A 15,224-nucleotide genomic window follows, 5' to 3' on the forward strand; every position below is an offset into this window, starting at 1 on the left:
GTATAAGCTAACCAACAAACATGGAAAAGGCATAACAATAATACTTGATCTCTTATTTACTTCTTATAGGTGGAATAACAGACAGAAGATCAGGCAGTTTGTTTCTAATTTTCCCACTCTGGCTTCTCCTGAGAATTCAGTGCATGGGTCATTTTGTTAAATGTGATAGACCAATAGAGCAGGTATAAACACAGACCAAGTACAAAGAGTTGGATACCAGAACATTCCAATGTCGATGTCTATGTTTACAAATTTTGAGTAGTAACGCCAGTCATGGAAACCAAGGCCTTAACTAAGTATCTTCCTAAGAGAACCGTTCTCTCCAGTGGATTTGTCTCATTACTTTTTGACACTTTCCTCCTAATAAGAATCCCAGGGAAAACTGACCTCTCACCATTTTCTTTTTTCAGTACTTTTCTTAATTGCTAACCAAGAGTCCAGTTTGCTAAACATTATCCTAAGTGAAAGAGAATCCAAATCCTCAACTAGAAATCAATCTGAAAGTGCCAAGGAAAGGGTTAGCTTGCTCATTTTCCTTTGAGAGAATAGTTGGGACATTACAATATGCAAAATGCTAGAGAAAGAACAGGGACAGAGCTTTTGAAGTTTTGCTTACCTACACACAAGTTTACGTGGATATTAGAAAGCCAAAATGATGCTACAGTACTGTTCAAAGGAAAATAACTCACATTGGTTTCAGCCAGTCACTTCATTTGAAATTCCTAGTATTTACAGACATTTAAAAAATACATATTGCATAATCCTAGTATCAAGAACTCATATGGAAGCATTTAAAAAATACTCATGAGATCCAAGAATAAATGTATTAAACAAGAGGTTGTAAATGAGGCTTACCTGTTCTCTCGGAGTTTCTGGATATATTTATACTTGTTAGACAACAGGCCGTTAGATGTAATCACTGCCTGAATATATATGATACAAGACAATTCTTTAGTCAGCACATTTAGTCCCACAGTCATGGGCTCATGACTAACAGAGAAAAGAGAGTGACAGAGATGGAGAAAGACAGGGAAGGAAAGAGGAAAAGGGATCAAGGAAAGTGGTGGAAAAAATACATTCATGAAAAGAAATACTTTTCATAACTTACATCTCGCACCACAGGAGAAAAATTCTGACTTTCAAGAGGCTGTGTTGCATCTGAGAGTATCTGAAAAGGAAATGAAATTGGAAAAAGATAAATGATGTTGCAAAGAAGGTGTCTTGCTATTTTATCTATATTAAAATATTAGTCAAAGGAAAAAATGTTTAGAAAAGTTTTTTGAAAATCACTGAATTGTATAATTAATTGGCAAAAGGAGTCTTCTGCAAGCAATGAATTCTGCCCCCCCAAAACATGTTTATTCAGTACAATTTCCAATTCCAAAACCTTAATCACGTTTGCTTACTGGAAACACAGAAAACTTAGACTTCGCCACCAGTTAGATGTGTCACGTTGAGCGTATGTTGTTCTTTAGTCGCTCAGTCACGTCCAACTCTTTGCTACCCTTTGAACTGTAACCCGCCAGGCTCCTCTGTCCATGGGAGTTTTCAGGCAAGAATATTGGAGTGGGTTGCCACTTCATTCTCCAGGGAATCTTCCTGACCCAGGGGTCAAACCCACATCTCCTGTGTCTCCTGCATTGCAGGTAGATTCTTTAACCCCTGAGACACCAGGGAAGCCTGTGTCTTGTTGAGCGTGCTGGCAAATATCACCACAAGCTTTATCACCACAGTCCTCACTCTGAGGACCTCCATCCCATCCCAAAGGTTCAGCCTGTTCTATTAGCAGTAGAAAATGGGGTATGCTACCATAGGGAGTCTCCCTCAGGTCAGCAATAGTTCCATATATAGACACATCAGCATTTCAGAAGTGTCAAGGAAAATGACTTGACCCAGTAGACTCAAAAAATCCTTCATACCCTTCCCATTATCTCACAAGTATGAGCCAACAACAAAAGCCACACCTCATACTGACACCCTAGCATTCCAGTCCTTCTCATTTCCTCCAAGGCATCCAACCTTTGAATAGACGGCAAAGGGTAAAGATCAGATAAGTGTGGTTGCTTCTGATGGGTGAGGCCTTAAGGTCAATGAGACAATCAAGACCCTACAGCACTCACCCAACTTAAGAAAGTGTTAAATGTACCAACCAGATGCTGGCAGAACAGTATATATTTACTGTATTAAAAAAAAATACAAAACTTTCATGTATCTAAAACATCAGATACCTAGGCTCACTATTCCTGGGAAACCAGCATTAAAAAAAAAAAAAAAAGACAGGTATACATATTTATAAGCCAGGCATTGTTAGGGGAATTGATGAAACTGACACTTGGGGTCTTCCCACTGGAGTATTTCCTTCTCAAGCTGACTCCTCCACCTACTAACCCTGTCAACAAGGCAAGAGCCATTAACAGATAGTAAAATGAGTTCACATCTCACTCAGTATATGGTTAAATCACTCAACTCCTATGTATCTTTTCATTCTCTCTCTCTCTGCTCTTTAATTCTATAGCCTTACGTAGGCCTTACTGGGATCATGGGAACTACCTTCCACACCTCTTCCCTCCATTTATCTCCAATCTGAAACACAAATTTGATTATTTGTGTTTAAACAGGCTCCTGTGCCTGTTGAAAATAATTCAGTAGATTTCCATTGCCTTCAAGTTAGTCTCAAGCTTCCACTATAGTCTGGCTCTGCCTCTCCTGCCTCAGCCCCCGCATTGGCCTCACACCCAACACTTCAATCATGTGAACAGCCTGGAGCTGGGTACCCACATCATGTCCTCACCTGCCTCTTGGCCACACCATGTAGCCACTTCACATGTTACTCCTCCACTTCAAACTCCTTCTCTTTGTTCTCCGAGATGCAGCTGAAGAACAGCCTTCTCTGTAAAGCCTCTATCAAAGTGAAAGTCGCTCAGTCGTGTCCACCTCTTTGCGACCCCATGGACAATACAATCCATGGAATTCTCCAGCCCAGAATACTGGAGTGGGTAGCCTTTCTCTTCTCCAGGGGAATTCCCAACCTAGGGACTGAACCCAGATCTCCCACATTACAGGTGGATTTTTTACCAGTTGAGCCACAAGGGAAGCTTATCAAAACCTGCCCCCAAACAGACCTGGAAAGTAGGAACTGCACTTGGTTGGCATCTTGCTGTAAGGCTACTAATTGTAAGATGGCAAATAGTCAATAAATATATTAGTGGATACATGCAGTCATTATTGAAAATTCAGTGCATTTTTTCCCCAAGAAACTAGTAATTGTCATGAGTCCACCTAAAGAGAGGTAAATATCAAACAAAGACAAAAGGTTGCTCAGGGACTTCCCTGGTGGTCCAGTGGCTAACACTCCCCCTCTCCCAATGCAGGGGGCATGGGTTCGATCCCTGCTCAGGGAACTAGATCCCACATACCATAACTAACAGTTCACCTGCCACAACTAAAGATCCTGCATGCCTCAACAAAGATCGAGATCCCTTGTGTCGTAACTAAGACCTGCGACAGCCAAATAAATATATTTTTTAAAAGGCTTCTAAATTGCGGCATTTAACTCTCTCCCTTGCTAGAATTCATCCAATACAAAACTGCAAGCACAGCCTCCTGAAGCATATGGTAGGTCTTGTCACTTTCACATATAACACTTTTGAGGCTCATCACTCTTTTCTAAATTAATCTCAAGCTATTTTCCCGGTGTTAAGACCCCTTTTAACATGGAACCAATATATTTACCTTAATTCCATCTGATCTGACAGCACACAGAAACCTTATGTTAAATTAGCTCCCACCTTCGCTCCCCTGTCTACATCACACAGTATGCCTCCTACTTCCACTTTCCCGACTTCCTCAACTGGACAGATCCTCTCCCTCCACAACGTCATTAGCATCTTCCTGTGACTATCACATTCCATCTTTCAGTAGAATTGCACATGTGTCTTATGCCCTTCTTGGACCTCATGCATCTATAGGTCAGCAACTGTGTTTTAATTCTCTTCATTTAGGTGTCTGCCTTGTTCCAATAGACAATAAATATCTATTGAATTCAACTGAAACAAAACTTCCATATTGGTTCAAAAGGATATCCTATGCCCTGGAATGCTATAGGTTCTATCACGTCAAAAAAGAAAATCAGGGGGAAACAGGACAGTCCATATACCCTGTTTTATTGTGGTTCAACTTACTGTGGTTTACAGATATTGATTTTTTTCTTCATTGAAGATTTGTAGCAACTTTGTATTGAGCAAGTCTACTGGTGCCCTTTTCCCAACAGATTTGCTCACTCTGTGTCTCTGTCACATTTTGGTAATTCTCACAATATTTCAAAATTTTTCATTATTTTTACTTTTGTTATGCTGATCTGTGATCAGTAATCTTTGACATTACTATTGCAAAAAAGATTATGACTCACTGAAGGCTCAGATGATAGTTAACATATTTTAGCAATATTCTTTTTCTTTTTTAAAATTGAACTATAGTTGATACGGGCTTCCCTGGTGGCTCAGTGGTAAAGAATCTGCCTGAAATGCAGGAGATGCATGTTTGATCCCTGGATCAGGAAGATCTCCTGGAGGAGGGCATGGCAACCCACTTCAGTATTCTTACCTGGAGAATTCCATGGACAGAGAAGCCTAGTGGGCTACAGTCCATGGGGTCACAAAGAATTGGATACAACTGAAACAAATTAATCTGAGAAGGCACTGGTGACCCACTCCAGTACTCTTGCCTGGAAACTCCCATGGACGGAGGAGCCTGGTGGGCTGCAGTCCGTGGGGTCGCTAAGAGTTGGACACGACTGAGCAACTTCACTTTCACTTTTCACTTTTATGCATTGGAGAAAGAAATGGCAACCCACTCCAGTGTTCTTGCCTGGAGAATCCCAGGGACAGAGTCGGACACAACTGACATGACTTAGCAGTAGCAGCAGCAGCAGAAGCAACTTAATACACACACATAGTTGACATATAATACTGTATTTCTTAATTAAAGTATGTATATCATCTTTAGACTTATGGTTATGGCACACTTAATAGACTACAGTATAGTTTAAACATAACTTATATATGCACTGGGAAACCAAAAAATTTGCATTACTCATTTTATTGTGATATTCATTTTATTGCAGTGGTCTGAAACTAAACCCCAGATATATCCAAGGTACTTTAAATATAGCTTCATACTGTTATCAAAAGAACATAGATAATATACTTAATTTTTTAGTGGCAAGCAGGTACAGGTATTATCAAGACTACATAGAAACAGTTATCAGTTTTTACATATGTCCAGCGCTGAGACTGATGCCTCCAAGACAATCCTACCACCCTGTTTGGAAGACCAATCTCCCAGAGGAAGAAATGGCCATCCACTCCAGCATTCTTGCCTGGAGAATCCCATGGACAGAGTAGCCTGGAAGGCTACAGTCCATGGGGTTGCAAAGAGTTGGACACGACTGAAGCAACTTAGCAGCAGGGACATATAAAAGGAAGACCGTGTTAAAATTTAGAGAAGTTGGCTGTGCCAACAAATCTAAGCACTTTTCTTAGATGTAGCTGCCAATATGGAAGCAGTGGCTGGGATGCTGAGCAGAGAGAAACTGAGAAGAGTTTGTGGCTGACCACAGGGTTAAAAAAAAAAAAACAACACTGGAGTTTAAGTTCAGCTGAAGGGGATCCTAATAAAAGCCAGATTTCCATTTGGGATCCTGAAAGATGATATTCTAAATAAAGGGTCAACTGAAAAATGTAGTTCTCCAAAGGACCAAGGCTCAGCTTTGGAATCACTTCCATTCTTAACTGAACGGAGGTGATTTTCTCCTAGCCTCCTTGCCAGAAACAAAGGAAATCTTCTCTGAAACACACACACATACACCATCCAGAGCCTCAAATCATCTCTAAGATTTATATAAACTATAACCAACATTCAATCAAAAATAAACAGGCATATTAAGAAATAAGAACGGACTGAAAACCAAGAAAAAGTAAAACAAAGAACATTAAACAGACCCAAGAAGTTCATTGGAAGTATCAGAAGTGTTTTAAAACTCTGATTAATATGTTCATAAAATAAAATTTTCCCATAAAAGGTACAGCTAATCCACAGTTATAAGTCAAGACAGTAGGTCCCTTTAGGAAGGAGAGTGGGGATAGTGCTGGGAAAGGCACAGGGGATTTCTGGGATGTTAACCTTGTTCTAGTTTTCACCTTGTAGTGTTCACCTGCATGTCTTTGTGATAATTTATCATGCTATATACTTAAGTATCACTTATCTGTGACACTTTAATATTGTATACTATCATATAATATAAAAAATTGTATTTATTCTTTAATAAAAAAATTTTCTTTTTGTTTAAGGACTTCCCTGTTGGTCCACTGGCTAAGACTCCATGCTCCCAATGAAAAGGGTTTGAGTTCGATCCCTAGTCAGGAAACTAGGATCGAACATGCCATGGGTGCAGCCAAAACAAAAAAAGAAAATTTCATTCAAATTTTACTTAGCCCTCATCAGTTACATGGGCTAACTCTCAAACACACTTTACTAAGAATTTCATTGAATTGGCTCGTTTTCCTCCTAACATCTGTATGAGATCAACTGTACTCAATAAAAGGCAATTTTGACTAAGGACAATGAAAAACTGGGGTCTAAGATCCAAGGAAAATAAGCTTGTAATTGAAATTTTGAAGCATGATCATTTTTGAATTGAAAATGTCTAGTAGCAACTTCTTAGATGGTAAATGGTGTCAGAGCAGCCAAACAAAATGACATTTTAAGAAATAACAATCAAATCCCTTCATAAAGGCAAATTAGTATGCAATATTTTCCATAATTTGGCCTTATAAGCTAAGCATTGCATTAAAATGCATACTTGAAGGATTCAAAAAGATGAATTAAAGTCAAAGGCTCAGGGCTTGCCTGGTGGCTCAGTGGTAGAGAAACCATCTGCCAACACAAAAGACATAGATTTGATCACTGGTCTGCGAAGATCGTACATGCCGTGGAGCAACTGAGCCCATGCACCACGGTTATTGAGCCTGTGCTCGAGAGCCAGGGAACAGCAACTATTGAACCCACATGCCCTCAAAAGCATGCTCCACAAGAAGAGCCACCACGATAAGAAGCCTTCACACTGCAATGAAGAGGAGCCCCTGCTCACTGCAACTAGAGAAAAGCCCTCACAGCAACCAACACCAAGCACAGCCAAAAATAAATAAAATTATATTTAAAAAAAAGAAACGGAAAGAAAGCCAAAGGCTCAACAACAGCTCTTCTAGGTACTCCAAGACTCTGCTGGAGTCAAGATGATCTAATCAATGCATTGTGACTGAGGGATTCTTTTTCAGGTAGGGACGAAGTGCTAACTATCCCTTCTATACATCACAGCTATAAACTCTGGACAAAATACAAAACAAAACTAACTACATCACAGTTTCGGAGAATGAAGAAGAGCAGGCAGTTTGGGGAGAGTGTCAAAACTCAGAAGAAATAATCAGTGCTGAAACTGAGTGTGCTGTCCTTTTGGTATTGCCCTAAGGAGGGGCCGTGTGCTGTGAAGAAGTAGAAACAGGCAGCAAGCTTACTGACTTTCTGATCTAAGGGAACAGGAACGAAACCCTGGGCACCACAACCTGCTCCAGAGTGTGAGCGGGAAATGCCAGAAATGACAGACTCAGATAGAAGTGAAGCCCAGCTTCCATGTCAGCTCTGGTCCGAGTCTGGAAGGACTGAGCATGCGCGGGTCAGACGACAAGCAGCCCAGAAAGGATGAAAAAGCTGAACTTTTAGTTGAGATACCTGTCTCAGGTGAGACAGAATTTTCAGTTTAAGTCTAGGCTCATTAATTGCCTGCTTCAAAAAAAAAAGAAATGCCAAATAAACCAAACAAAATCAACACTACAGAGAAATGTAACAGTCTGGCATTTCCACAGTGTGAGTCTTCACTGTATCCACGATGTATTTCAAAATTATTTAGCTTAAGAAAATCAGAAAACTAGGACCCAACTCATTCTCAGGGGAAAAGACAATCACTATATTTCAATCTGAAGTTAACCCAGAATTTTGGAAATAACAGGTAGACTGTAGAGTGGCTTTTACAACTCTGCTCCATGTTATAAGGAAAACTACACTCATGATAAATCAAAAGAAATTATCAGGAGAAAAAAAAAAAAGAAACAAACAGAAATTTTAGAACTGCAAGAAAGAAAATCTGAAATCAAAAATTCATGTAAAGGGCTAACGAAAGTTATTGATTCTTCAGGGAAATGATCCCAGAGGGAAATGAATGAGCATCACTGCAAACAGTAAACATCTGGGTAAATTACTTTTAAAATATATATGTGCCTTTCAGCCACTTAGACATTTACAGTTACAGAATGTTAGAACTGGAGGGACCATTAAGATTCTGTATTATCAGGACTTCCCTAGTGGTCCAATGGTTAAGAATCCGCCTGCCAATGAGGAAGACGGGGGTTTAATCCCTGGTCAGGGAAGATTCCACGTGCCGCAGAGCAACTAAGCCCACGCGCCACAACTAGAGAAGCCTGCATGCCTTAGACCCTGTGCTCTGCAACGAGAGACGCCACTACAGGGACAAACCTGAGCACCGCAGCGAGAGAGGAGCCCCCGCTCACTACAGCTAGAGAAAGCTGGCAAGCAGCAACAAAGCCAAAAAATAAAAATAATAACAGCAAATACGTTTTTAAAAATTAAATATCATTTTATAGGTAAATATCCGAGGTGCAGAAAGCAAGTGAGTGCTTGGCTCAAGGCCATAAAACAAGTTGACGTCTCCAGTAAAATTTGACAATTTGTCAAGCTACTTTAACTCCTAAGCATCAATTCCAGACACACCTCAGGTCCAGCACCAGATGCGTCAGCAACCCTTCTCAGCCTTCACTTCTTCGTGTGCCTCAGTTTTCTAATCAGTAAAATAGGTTGATAATGGTACCTACCTGAGAGGGTGACCATGAGTATTAAAAAATTAAAATATATAAAGTAATTTGGGGACGTCCCTGGTGGCCCAGTGGTTAAGAGTCCACTTGCAATACAGGGGATGTGGGTTCGATCCTTAGTTGGGGAACTAAGATCTCACATGCCACACAGCAACTAGGCCCTTGAGCTGCAGCTAGACAGCTTGTGTGCTGCAACTGCTGAGCCTGGGCGCTCCAGAGCTGAGTGCCGCAACTAGAAGGCTGGAGCACTGCAGCAAAGGATTCCTGTGATGCAACCAAGACTTGATGCAGCCAAATAAACAATCTGAACACTGTCTAGAACATAGTCAATGCTGTATAATATTGTTTCCAGCCATAATAATGCCTGCTACCTGCATTTTCTAAAGCCTGTTATATCTCCCTGCTGACATATTCCAGGAGGAAAAATAAAGGGTCAAAATAAAATAGTAAGTGAAAGAAAAGAAGATAGACTGGAAGCTGCACTTATTCAGGCCACATTACCTACTGCCCCATCTCAGTATGAAAGCTCCTGGGTGAAACTATGGATGAAAAGCATAAGAGCCACTCTTGAGACCTTTGGAACCTTGCCAGAGGCAGACAACCATTAGCAAGGAAATAAAGCATGATCGGTGTGAATGTTTACAATAAAAATGAAACAAGAAAGCCTTTTTCTGACAGAGAAAGTGGAATTTAGATAACACAATACTGGGACTTCCTGGTAGTCCAATGACTAAGACTCTGTGCTCCCAAAGCAGGGGCCACGATTCGATCCCTGCACAGAGAACTAGATCCCACATGGCTGCAGCTAAAAATCCTGCATGCCACAACTAAGACCCAGCAGAGCCCAATAAATAAATAATAAAGGTAAATTCTTTTTTAAAAAATAGATACCCCCAGTATTTCAACAATCACTGATCACAGTGAATAATACATGACTAGAACATAGGCTGTCATTTAACTAAGCATTAATGATTAAACTCAAACAAAATTTTTCCATTTCTGATTTTTCAAATCTGTGGCGCAGTGGTAAAGAATCCTCCTGCCAATGCAGGAGATACAGGAGACATGGCTTCAATCCCTGGGTCAGGAAGATCCCCTGGAGCAGGAAATGGCAACCCTCCCCAGTATTCTTGCCGGGAAAATCCCATGGACAGAAGACTCTGGTGGGCTACAATCCATGGGGTCGAAAAGAGTCGGACACAACTGAGCAACTGGGCACACACACACACACACACAAGCACACACACATACATACACACATCCAGTCACAGTATAGTAAGAACGGCCCAATATGAACTGATCTAGAAAGCAGAAGAAAAGAGGAAATAAAGTAAACCTCGTTTCCAATGTCAGGAACATTCTTAATAAAGTATGCATAATGAAAGATAAATACAGTTGTAATGAAGCATGAAGGCAGTTACATAATAACATTTCCCATGAAACAAGTAAGCAGAATGGATGAAATAAGAGTGTCAGTACATGCTTTGGGGAAGGGCTGGCATTTCATTTTACAACAGATTTCTTAGATACAGAAGACCAGAACATTCATAAGATCACTCCAAAGTTCTACTTAAAGCCACAGAGATGTTGCTGATGCTACCAGTCCACTTACCATTTCTTCAACATAAGGGTAAAGCATGTCTCCAAAGTATTCTGTAGATTCAATTGGAAGCTGTGCTGGCAAATTGTCAATGGAACACATCAGAATCCCAGAGCCTTCCACACTAGGAGAATCAACACGTTTCATTCAGATGGACAAAATTTATGTGTAAGTTCTAACTTTTCCAGATGTCTACTCTATTATATATTTGTAATTTTGTGCTATAGTATATTAGAAAATAAACAAGCTTTTTCAAATAAAACCTTTCCCTTCTTCAGCAACCCATTTTGAAATGCAGTACATATATATGTGTGTGTGCATTTAAGTGCCCAAATTTGTATGTGGTTTTTCCACCAAGTTTTTAAATATGTTTGAGCATATCTGTGGGAATTTGCATTGTTGTTGTGCTCAGTCACTCAGTGTGGGTATTTTAGAGTAGCATATCAAACGAAGTAAACGATATATTACTATGTATCTTACCGAATCTAACACCTTTAGCAAACTCACCTGTCATGAATAATATGCTGATCTGCATCATACATGCAAAAGGGACGCTCTATGGTTGTACACTCAGTCATAAACTCAATGGATCCTCCTGTGTCAGCTGAAATGTCACAGATTGCCACAAGTCTGTAAATAACATCAATACTTAGATGAGAGCATGGATCTCTGGAGTTTCCAACAGAATTAAAAATGAATAAAAATGAAAAGTGCTTGGAAATTTTTTAAAGTAGATGGCAAATATTTCTTAGGCTCTTAGCTCTTTTTCCTATGGCTCATTGTTCAGGAAACAGATCTTCTGGGATACAGAGAATCTTCCTGATAGGAGTTTTAGTAACCACAAGCAAAAAGAGGAAGAGGAAGATAGGAAACGAAAAGAGGTGAAACAAAAAGGAAAAATCCCTTCCTCGTAAACACTGCTATATATAGAATAGATAACTAGTAAGGACCTATTGTACCATAGGAACTTTACTTATTACTCTGCAATGGCCTACAGGGAAAAGAACCTAAAAATGAGTGGATATAGATATAAGTGGGCTTCCCTGGTGGCTCAGTAACAGAGAACCTGCCTACAATGCAGAAGCTACAGGAGACGTGGGTCCAATCCCTGGGTCAGGAAGATCCCATAGAGGAGGGCATGGCAGCCCACTCCAGTACTCTTGCCTGGAGAATCCCATGGACAGAGGAGCCTGGTGGGCTATAGTCCAGAGTCACAAAGAGTTGGATAGGACGCTTACTCCTTGGAAGAAAAGTTATGACCAACCTAGATAGCATATTAAAAAGCAGAGACATTACTTTGCCAACAAAGGTCCATCTAGTCAAGGCTATGGTTTTTCCTGTGGTCATGTATGGATGTGAGAGTTGGACCGTGAAGAAAGCTGAGTGCCGAAGAATTGATGCTTTTGAACTGTGGTGTTGGAGAAGACTCTTGCGAGTCCCTTGGACTGCAAGGAGATCCAATCACTTCATTCTAAAGAAGATCAGCCCTGGGTGTACTTTGGAAGAAATGATGCTAAAGCTGAAACTCCAGTACTTTGGCCACCTCATGCGAAGAGTTGACTCATTGGAAAAGACTCTGATGCTGGGAGGGATTGGGAGCAGGAGGAGAAGGGGACAACAGAGGATGAGATGGCTGGATGGCATCACGGACTCAATGGACATGAGTATGAGTGAACTCCGGGAGTTGGTGATGGACAGGGAGGTCTGGCGTGCTGTGATTCATGGGGTCGCAAAGAGTCGGACATGACTGAGCGAATGAACTGAGCTGAACTGAAATGACTTAGCACGTATGCACACATATGTATTGTATAACTGGTTCACTTGCTGTACACCTGACACTAACACAACACTGTAAATCAGCTATGCTTAGTCACTCAGTCATATCTGACTCTTTGCAACCCCATGGACTGTAGCCTGCCAGGCTCCTCTGTCCATGCAATTTTTTTTTCCAGGCAAGAATACTGAAGTGGGCTGCCATTTCCTCCTCCAGGGGATTTTCTCGACCCAGGGATAGAACCCATATCTCCTGTCTCCTGCATTGCAGGCGGATCAACTATACTCAATAAAAAGATTTTTTTAAAAAGCTTTCCTAGAGAAATCACTGACAATAGCCTGAAGCTGAACTACTTAGTTAGCTTGAGACAGCTTAGATTTTTCAATTGCATTACCTCCACCCTGCTTAATAGTGTATAACTTTACCTGTTAATACATGGAAATCTCTGAAATTATGAACAAAAGTTTCAGCCCAGGATTAGAAATCCTTTAGAGGTTGACCACAATTTTCCTGCCCAATCTCTAGTTTCCAACTGCCCATATAAACCCTATCTTAGTGCTAGACTATCCCACTTACTGTCTTAAATTGTGCTTTGGTGTTTCCATATTTATCAAACACCAACCCTGTGACTTGAAATCCTCAATCTTACTCCTCTCTAAAGACTTTGCCAAGCCCACACCCCCTCCCACTTTCTTCTAAACTCCTCTGATATTGATTGCTCCCAGCATTCCTGTGGCATTTACCTGATGCCAGCTACATGCATGAGGGTAACAGTCATATTTTTTCTTTATTACTCAGCTTAGCACAGTGCCAGGAAGACCAGGCACAAATATGTTATTGATTACTGAATTTATTCAACATTAGTAATTATTTGAACTTTATACGTCAAACAACATACTGGATATCTGTAGTCAAGACAAATAGGGCCCTTATCCTTAAGGAGATTACGTTCTAGTAAGGCAGGAAAAATCATAAATACAAGAAAATTTAAAATCGTAAGCAAAAGAATTTCAGGGGAAAAAACAGTAACAAACTGAAGAGAGATGGGAATGTGGAAGCAAGTACAGACCTCTCTGAGGAGTTTAATTTTTAGCTACATGTGGATTCACAGAAGTTAAGAGGAGAGAATTTCAAGAAGGAGGGAAGGAAATAGACTCATAGACACAGAAAACAAATTTAGGGTTTCCAATGAGCACAGCAGGTGAGGGAGGGATAAATTAGGAGTTTGGGATTAACAGATACACACTACTATATATAGAATAGATTTTTTTAAAAGGACCTATTGTATAGCACAGGGAACTATATTTAGTATCTTATTATAACCTATAATGAAAAAGATTCTGAAATAGAATGTATATATATATATATATATATATGTATATATAAAACTGAATTACTGTGCTTACACCTGAAACTAACATGATATTGTAAATCAACTATACTTCAATAAAAAATAAACTGGCTGCATACGGCAAAAAGAAAGAAAGAAAGAAAAAGAAACCTTGTTATATCAGTTCTCTCTAACATGTTATCACAGAGTCCAGTGATCACTTAACACAGTTAAGTCCAGAACACTTTTTCTAACTTTGGGGATGTTGCTTTATACATATGTATAACTGAATCACTTTGCTGTACACTTGAAACTAACAGCATTGTAAATCATTATACTTCAATTTAAAAAAAAAGAGAGAGAGAGAAGGTTAACTGTCAAATATTGCCAGGATATTAAGTAAGGTAAGGCAGACAACCAGTTACTAACAGTCAAGTCCTGTGCTATTTGGATCCCTGCGTGTGATACTCTCCCAGTAGGCCTGCTGCTGAATACTGCTGTCATTGCTGAAGTCCTTACTTGTGTGGCAATGCAGGGCAGCCTTCAACACCAGCAACTGGGGACTTGCCTGGAGCCAGGAGACTCTGAGCATCTTGGCGGGTAAGTAGACGAGGGGTGTTCTGTTCCCAGTAGATCCCGTTAATTAAACAAGTTGTATAGGGTGCAATCTGGAAAGAAAATTCCAAGTTCAACAAGATAGGAAATAGCCCTTTTCAGTGCAGTGTGTTGAAAGAGAACTATCAGTAAAATTCATGAGAAACAACATTACCTCTAACTGACTTTGTTATTTGCCAAGTCAGTAGCTACATTTTGAAGCAAAGGCAATAAATACCCACCCAGATTTTGGTGGAGAACTACCTCATAGAAAAACATATGAACATAAATGTCAATATTGGTGTTCTACAATATACTACATAGCCGATAAAAGAGAAATAGAAATTTAAGCAACCAAGGGATCTATTTCCAGCTCAGCCTCTACTAGAGTATGATCTAAAAGCATTCTACCTCAACTTCCCTGGGTTCTGTTTCCCTTACCTGCCAGATGGGGATAATACGTACCCCATTCCTCAAAGGAATGCTGTGAAGATTAAATCAGATAACATCTGTAAGCTCCATGGACAAACGTGCTACATGCATGCATACATGATAACTAGGTCACTATAAGTTTTAGGATGCATCCAATCACCAATACTTCTGTGATTGGGGAAAAGAGAAGGGACGGAAATTTACTAGGTTCAAAATTTTTCCATTTGAAACTAGTTTTTATAATTCCTGTTTCTCAAGCATTCTCAAGGTACAGGTAAAGGTCCTTCTTCTATAACATGCGCTACATGTTATAACACTGAATTTCATACCAAAATCTATAAATGCTATATTTGTTCAAACATTTAAAATTATTTAAAACCTGCCTTTCCACAACAGGTGCATGCATTTTTGTTGGCTGATTTTGAGGAGGACGAATGCATAACCAATGATTACAGAGCACACATATATTATCCCTTTTACAAGATGAGACCATTGTGTCCCCATGTGAATTGGAAGTAACTTTCGTACAGTGGAGATCATACTATTTCACGC

At 40.0% G+C, this 15,224-nt stretch overlaps 1 protein-coding gene across 1 annotated transcript in view; it reads right to left on the reverse strand.

The window, feature by feature from the left end:
• Positions 1 to 15,224, reverse strand: part of AASS (aminoadipate-semialdehyde synthase) — a 79,824-nt gene that overhangs the window by 43,437 nt on the left and 21,163 nt on the right. The window contains exons 9-13 of the mRNA XM_052638780.1: positions 14,166 to 14,314; positions 11,050 to 11,172; positions 10,555 to 10,666; positions 1,109 to 1,168; positions 856 to 923 (exon numbers count right to left, since the gene is read on the reverse strand). Of these exons, the coding sequence (XP_052494740.1) occupies positions 856 to 923; positions 1,109 to 1,168; positions 10,555 to 10,666; positions 11,050 to 11,172; positions 14,166 to 14,314 (512 nt within the window). The remainder of the gene's footprint in view (positions 1 to 855; positions 924 to 1,108; positions 1,169 to 10,554; positions 10,667 to 11,049; positions 11,173 to 14,165; positions 14,315 to 15,224) is intronic.

The sequence above is a fragment of the Budorcas taxicolor genome, chromosome 4 (assembly GCF_023091745.1).
Source record: "Budorcas taxicolor isolate Tak-1 chromosome 4, Takin1.1, whole genome shotgun sequence".
NCBI lineage: Eukaryota > Metazoa > Chordata > Mammalia > Artiodactyla > Bovidae > Budorcas > Budorcas taxicolor.